This window comes from Fonticula alba (assembly GCF_000388065.1).
Source record: "Fonticula alba strain ATCC 38817 unplaced genomic scaffold supercont2.4, whole genome shotgun sequence".
In the NCBI taxonomy this organism is placed as follows: domain Eukaryota; order Rotosphaerida; family Fonticulaceae; genus Fonticula; species Fonticula alba.
This window is the reverse complement of record NW_009242974.1, coordinates 1,238,741-1,245,140: the sequence shown is the minus strand read 5'-3', so window position 1 is coordinate 1,245,140 and position 6,400 is coordinate 1,238,741. Positions and strand designations below refer to the sequence as shown.

The 6,400-nt window shown below is 66.7% G+C and overlaps 2 protein-coding genes across 3 annotated transcripts in view; both read left to right on the top strand.

The window, feature by feature from the left end:
* H696_02806 (hypothetical protein) overlaps window positions 1-3,260 on the top strand; it is a gene marked incomplete at both ends in the record, with an annotated part of 8,964 nt that extends 5,704 nt beyond the window's left edge. The window contains 6 exons of the mRNA XM_009496707.1: window positions 359-571; window positions 680-784; window positions 889-1,287; window positions 1,470-1,635; window positions 1,774-2,193; window positions 2,368-3,260. Coding sequence (XP_009494982.1) covers window positions 359-571; window positions 680-784; window positions 889-1,287; window positions 1,470-1,635; window positions 1,774-2,193; window positions 2,368-3,260 — 2,196 coding nt within the window. The remainder of the gene's footprint in view (window positions 1-358; window positions 572-679; window positions 785-888; window positions 1,288-1,469; window positions 1,636-1,773; window positions 2,194-2,367) is intronic.
* A 385-nt stretch (window positions 3,261-3,645) lies between these two features.
* H696_02805 lies at window positions 3,646-5,676 on the top strand. 2 transcript variants are annotated; one of them, XM_009496706.1, is made up of 6 exons: window positions 3,707-3,725; window positions 3,845-4,128; window positions 4,201-4,321; window positions 4,423-4,631; window positions 4,728-4,884; window positions 5,221-5,676. In XM_009496706.1, exons 1-6 carry the CDS (start codon window positions 3,707-3,709, stop codon window positions 5,640-5,642), a joined length of 1,212 nt encoding a protein of 403 aa, XP_009494981.1. In that variant the 3' UTR covers window positions 5,643-5,676. The 2 variants fall into 2 exon arrangements, with proteins under 2 accessions (XP_009494980.1, XP_009494981.1); XM_009496705.1 differs by having other exon boundaries at window positions 3,646-3,785; window positions 3,896-4,128; window positions 4,423-4,884.
* Window positions 5,677-6,400: the final 724 nt, after the last annotated feature.

The window sequence follows — 6,400 nt, the reverse complement described above, 5'->3', positions numbered from 1 at the left end:
TGGTCTGCCCGCGCCCGCCTGCCGGGATAAACCCCACAATAGAATGACATGTGAGTCCCGGTCACGTGTGTGTAGTTTTGCACAGAATCACGCGCCCTTGCCCCTGGCCCCGAAGGGCTGGGAATGCGCCTTTCTGCGCCCGTTGGCTTCGCTGCCGTGTGTGTGAGAGAGAGAGAGATAGAGCCTTGGGCCGCCGTCTTTCTCCGCCCGTCTCTAATTTCTCGGGGTTCAGGGGGGGGGGGGGGGGGGGACGCGGGCGGGGGCGGGACGGGGGCGGCCCGGGGGGGGGCCCGGGCCCCCCCCCCCCCCCCCCCCCCCCCCCCCCCTGTCCGCCCGGTATGCCTCGTGGGAGACACAGGCCTCGCTGACCAGCTACTTCCGCTTCAGCCATGAGTACGAGGCGGCTTGCGATCGAGCTGCCAGTATCCGAGTGGCCGATGCCCCGGCCCAGCTGGCCATCGCGGCGCAGGAGCGTTCCGCCGCCAAGCGGCGCCTCTTCAAGACCGAGTGCAATTTCATCCAGGACTTGCGCCAGGTGAAGCGCAGCTACATCGTCAGCCTCCTGGACATGGTGCGTGCGCATTTGGCAGCCTCGACACATCTCGCCTGGCGTCTGGGTGGCCCGACCTTGTGCCTGACCTTTTTGTCCCCCCCCCCCCCCCCCCCCCCGGGGCTCCAGGTCATTGATTTCATCACGTCCACCGTCTCCTTCAACAAGTTGTCCCAGTCCACCTTCGCCCAAATGGAGCCGCTTATTAGTCTCGGCTTTTCGGAACTCGAATCGGTGCGCCCCCTCCCCCGCCTGTTCAGAGCTCCCTGGTGTGTCGTTTGCACGTACTCACGGGCATGCTCGTGCATGTTGCCCCCCTTTTCCACCCCGCCATCCAGGTGAAGAGTTCCTTCGCCGCGCGCGCCAGCCGCGAGCAGGAGGACATGGAGCAGGCCATCGCACGCGGCGACAGCAAGATGAATGCCGAGCTCATCCAATTCCAAATCCACGACGTCAATCCCCTGGTTGGGGCGTCGGCCGACTCGATGGTGTCGGCTGGCGAGCTGTCGGCCGGGGATCTGACCAGCCCGAAGGATCCCCTGGCTCCTGGCGGCTCGGCCCCGCCCCCGGCGGCCCCTGCGAGCGAGGACCCGACATTGGACAAGGCCCCTGAAGGCGGCTTCCCGGACCGGCATACCGGATATCTGTATCTCAATGAGAAGCGTCCAGGAAGCAAGTGGACCAAGTACTACTTCATGATCATCGACAACTTCCTGATGTACCAGCATCGGACAAGAGTATGTCGGCCTCGGTTTGCCTTGCTCCCCCGCTCTTTTCCCGATTCCATGCCTCTTTGCTGTCCTGCATCATGGACTCCTCGTGTGTGTGTGTGTGTGTGTGTGTGTGTGTGCTTTTTTGCCCCACGCACCTTGTCACTTGCTAACTCGGCGTTGGGCAAAAAAAAAAAAAAAAAAAAAAGGTCGAGCTCCCGAGTGCTGGTGTGGATCTCCTCCTGTGCACCGTCAAGCCTGCGGAGCAGGTGGACCGTCTGTTCTGTTTCCATGTCATTTCACCGAGCCGGTCCCTTTTGCTTCAGGCCGAGTCCTCGGAGGAGGCGCGCGGATGGATTTTGGCCATTCAGAACGGTATGTGGTTGCCGACACTCCTTTGCCTTTCTGTCATTGCCTTCCTCCCCCTTCCCCTCCTCCTGCCCCCTCCTGCCTCCGGGGCGGCGTATGGAATTTCACGCTGACCCTTTCCTCACGCGGGCCCCACCCGGTCAGCCATTGGTCGGGCCATTGAGCAGCAAAAGCAGCAGCGTCCGGCGGACCATTCCCAGCCTGAGGCAAATCCACCGGTGAATGCCATCCCATGGGCGGCGGCCAGCGCGCGGGAGTCCACCCTCCCACCCGCCGACACGGCCACGGCCGCCGAAATCGCAGAACACCTCCGGGCCTTGTGCGAGCTCCCGGACAATGGAGCATGCGCGGATTGCGGCACGCTCAAGCCCAAGTGGGCCAGCATCAGCCTCGGGATCTTGGTGTGCATTGCCTGCTCTGGCGTCCACCGGTCCCTCGGTGTGCACATCTCCCGTGTGCGCTCGGTGGAATTGGACTGCTGGCGACCTGATTGGGTTCGATCGTTGGCGGCGCGGGGCAATGCTGCCTCCAACGCCCGATTCCTGGCGCATTGGCCCTCCAGCTGTGCGTATTCTATCTTCCTCTCCCTCTTCCTCTGCCTCTGCCTCCCCCTCTCCCCCTCTTTTGAATGTCGCTGTATTGCTCTCTTTTTATTTGGGGCCTTGATTTCTTTGGTAGTGACCCCCTCCTGTGGGATGATGGCCCCTGCTTGCCCTTCCTCTTGGGGCTTCCACGCAGCCAACGACAACGACGAGACCAACGACGAGAAAAAAACCCCTCACCCGGTTGGCATCACACCCAAGTCGGACCAGGCCGAGCGTGAGGCCTTCCTCCGGCGGAAGTATGTGACCCTTGAGTGGGCAAGTGCCGAGTGCAAGGAAGAGGCCGCCCGGGCGGAAGAGCTCCAACGTGAGACCCAGGCCGCCCGGGGGGTGGAGCGTGCGCAGCCGGTCACCGGCATCGGCGGTGGCGCCTTCCCCAACGCCATGGGCTCTGGGTCTGGCGCTGGTGGCCCGGCGGCCGGCGGCATGCCCCCTGAGGGGACTCTCTTCCGGGGGATCCGCCAGCAGCTGGCCCAGGTGGGCCGGTCGCTGGGGAATGCCGCGCAGCAGGGAGCCGCCTTTCCATCGGGCGTCGGCGGGGGCCCGGGCGGGGGCCATGCGGATGCCAATCCCCTGTCGGCCATGATGGCCAACCTCCGTCCCACCGGCCAGACGATGGACTTTGTTTCGTCATCCGGGCCCGGCCCGGGTCCCGGCAGTGGCTGGCGCCAGTCCTCTGGCGGTAGCATGGGCATGTCCCCGCCGGCCGAGGGGTCGCGCAGTGCGCCCGGCGACCTGGCCGAACCGACCATCGGCTGGGAACCGGTGGCGCCATCGCCCTCAGACGGCCTTGGGCCCTCTTCATCACAGCAGCCCGTCGGGCCCTCTGCGCAGTCCCTTGCCGGCAGCATTTCCCAAAGCGCCAGTACCCTCCTGCGGGATTGGATTGGCGGCTTCTCCCGGCTATCCGCCCCGGCTGGCGGCCAGGCGGCCACCGAGAGCACATCCACCCTCGGGGCCGATCCCCCCCCTTCCGGAGGGCGTGAGATGCCGGGGTTCGGGTACACCCCGGCCGGCGGATCGCGCTAGCTCGCCCCGAAGTTGGATGGCGACTGGCTGGGAGCCTCCCTGCCGCGCCCTGGTTGTCAGGCGGTCGCGCGCGCGCGGGGGAGGGCGGCTCCCTCCCTCGGTGTCCCCTTCGAAGCAATACAAACCAAAAACGCCCACACTGGTGATCCTGTTCCTCCTGCCGGGGGCGAGGTGGGCGGGGGTCCATCCTGGCATGATATTGTGGGTGTCGCGAGGGTGTTTTAGTCTCGGGTGGTGTCTCCCAACGATCTGCGCGCCGGGCGCGCGCGCGCGATCTCGGTGCCCGCTGGAAAACCCCCGGCCAGGGGAGCAGCATGTGCGGGTTTTTATTTTTCTCTGGTCTGTGTTCTACTCTTCGGTGACCGGGGCCCTGTGTTGGCTTCCTTGGGGCTCCATTTAATCCCCCTCTCCCCTTCTTGCCGTCTTTTCCTTGCACCTGTTGAATGATGTCCGCACCACCGGACAGTGCGTGGGTCCAAAGTTGGCTGGCGTCTTCCGCTGCCGCGCTTCCCAGCCATGCCTGTGGTGCGTCGCCGTCCATTGAGTCTCTCTCTCCCCCCCTCTCCCCCTCCTTTTGCAACCAGCCATCACCCCTAGCCTGCTCACCTTTGCCCGCTGCGCCCAATGGCCGAAAGGTCCCTGCGCGTCGATTGCCCGAGCCCACGCCCTTGCCACGTGCTGCTCGCAACTTCCCATCTCCCTGGACAGCGACACTGTGGCTGCCCAATCGGCCACCGCCGCCGCCGCCGCCGCGGACAATTCAAAGGCGGAGGCCGAGTCATGTGGCCGGTGCGGGGCCGCCTGCCACGCCCTTCCGCCGTTCGTCAGCTTGGAGCTTTTTCTCGAGGCGGTGTTGCCCTGCTTGACAGTTCGTCCCCCCCACTGACATCGGCCTTTCGAATTGCCCGCGCCCTTTTCGCATTCTCACGCCCCTTTGAAGCCCGACACGAGCCCCAGCGATACCTTGGCCATCCTGGCCTTGCTGCATATGGTGGGCCACCTGGAGTTCTACACCGAGCATCACCTCTGGGACCGGATAGCCCATTGCTTCTGGTTTGCCGGTGCGTCGGTGCCGTCTGCGCCAGCTCGTCCCTCCGTGCGCCATTGACCCTCCTCTCGTGTCGCTCCGGATCTCGGTCCACGTCACCGGGGCCCCATGCAGACCCCTCTCGCCACCGGGCGCAGATTCTTGTCCATGCGACCAGCCACTTCTACGACTCGCCCAGCTGCTGGGCGGGGGCCCGGGAGTACTTCCCCCTCCCTGAGCGCAGCCCGCTCCTCTTCGATGCAGCCACTGTGTGCTACTTGTTTGACCTCCTGGAAGCCGACCAGACCTCCGAAGAAACGGCCTTGTCGGTGATCATTCTCCTGGCATGTCCCCCCTTCAGGCCGCCCTTGCTCCTCCAGATGCTGTCCCATCCTCACGCCGAGACTGACACTCGATCGCCCTATCTCCCCCTGTTCCAGCTTCTCCTCTTCAGTTACTTCGACCGGAACCCTGATGAGGAGGCCCGCGTGGCTGACACCTCCGGGCCGAACCCCATCCTCAACCTCCTGGCTGATCGTGTTCCCCAGCGATCGTGTGTGTTCTCCGAGCAACTGGCCATGTACTATTCCCGGGGCAGTGCGTGTGCTTGCGGTGTGAATCCCCGAGGGGCATACGCCCTCGCAGGAGTCCTTGGCACCCCTCCTTCCTCTCACCATCAGCCCGCCATGGCCCAGTGTCTTACTCCCCCCCCCCCCCCCCCCCCCCCCCCCCCCCCCCCCCCCCCCCCCCCCCCCCCCCCCCCCCCCCCCCCCCCCCCCCCCCCCCCCCCCCCCCCCCCCCCCCCCCCCCCCCCCCCCCCCCCCCCCCCCCCCCCCCCCCCCCCCCCCCCCCCCCCCCCCCCCCCCCCGGCCCCCTGTTTTTCCCCCCCCCCCCCCCCCCACCCCCTCCCTCCGGCCCGGCCCTCACCTGCAGCTGATGGCGACATTCACCAGGGCGGCGACCCGCTCTTTAGCCTGATGGTCGCGCGCTTCGCCGGGGCTCTACACGCCGACCCAGCATCCGACCCGGCTGCCAGGCGGACTTGTAACTTCTTCTACCCCGCGGATCTGCGCGTGGTCATTGACTGTGCCCTGCGCGAGTTGCACAATCTGCCCGCCGATGAGCCGACCTTGCGATCGCTGCGCCGGGCGCACCTGACCTTCCTGGCCAATGTTCTGGCCCGGGAGGAGGTGTATCGTGCCACCGGGGACCATTCCCGGGCTCGGATCGAGGAGTATGTCCGAGGGGTGGCAAGCGTGGCCGGACCCGGCGGGCCGGTTGATCGACGCTTCGCCGCCCTGGCGGGGCGTGTGTCTGAATTGTTGGGTGGAATTGACCCCTCTCATATCACATGACGAATAGAGCAGCCGATCCCTCGCGTCTCCGTGATATTCCGTTCGATCCCGGATGGCGCCCTGCGTTGCCCTGGCGTGCTTCGCCCCCCCGCCCCCCCCCCCCCCCCCCCGACCCGCGCCTGGGCTTCCCTGTCCCCCGTCCGCCCGTGAGGGGGCATCCGACCAGGCTTGTTCCTCCTCTCGGCCGCCGAAGTTGCGGAGGCTCGCGCGTTCGCGCGCGTGTGGCCGCGTGTTTTCCTCCGTTGTTGTGGGAGGGCGGGGCGCGGGGGGGCGGGGGCGTATTCCGTCAACTGTTGGTCGTGTGTGGGCGGATGTATCTGTTGGGGGGCGCCGGGGAGGGGGAGGAGTGACGGTTTCGGCTTGATGCCGGCCTCCACCAGTGTTGCGTTTCCCGGGTCTCCGGCTGGCGGCCCGGCGGGCTAGCCGTGGCACCAGGTCCCACCTGTATACCTCGTCTACACGGCTTGGTTCTTGGCGGCCGGGCGGCCGGGCGGTCGGGCTGTGGTGCACCCGGGGCCTGGGGGCCGACCGTGGGAGCACGCGCCCGCCGGCATTCCTCAGACGGTGGCCAAGAGCTGTGGCGGTGCCGGCGAGCATGCTCCCCCTCAGCCCCTCCGGTAATCCCTTGGTTCCTGGCCCGGGGCAGCCGGGTCGGTGGGGGGTGGGGGGGGGGGGGCACTTGCGCGGGGCATACCTTCCCACCATGGAATTGGAATGAGTTCGTTCCAGGCGGGAGGGCAGGAGGTCGGGGCTTTTGT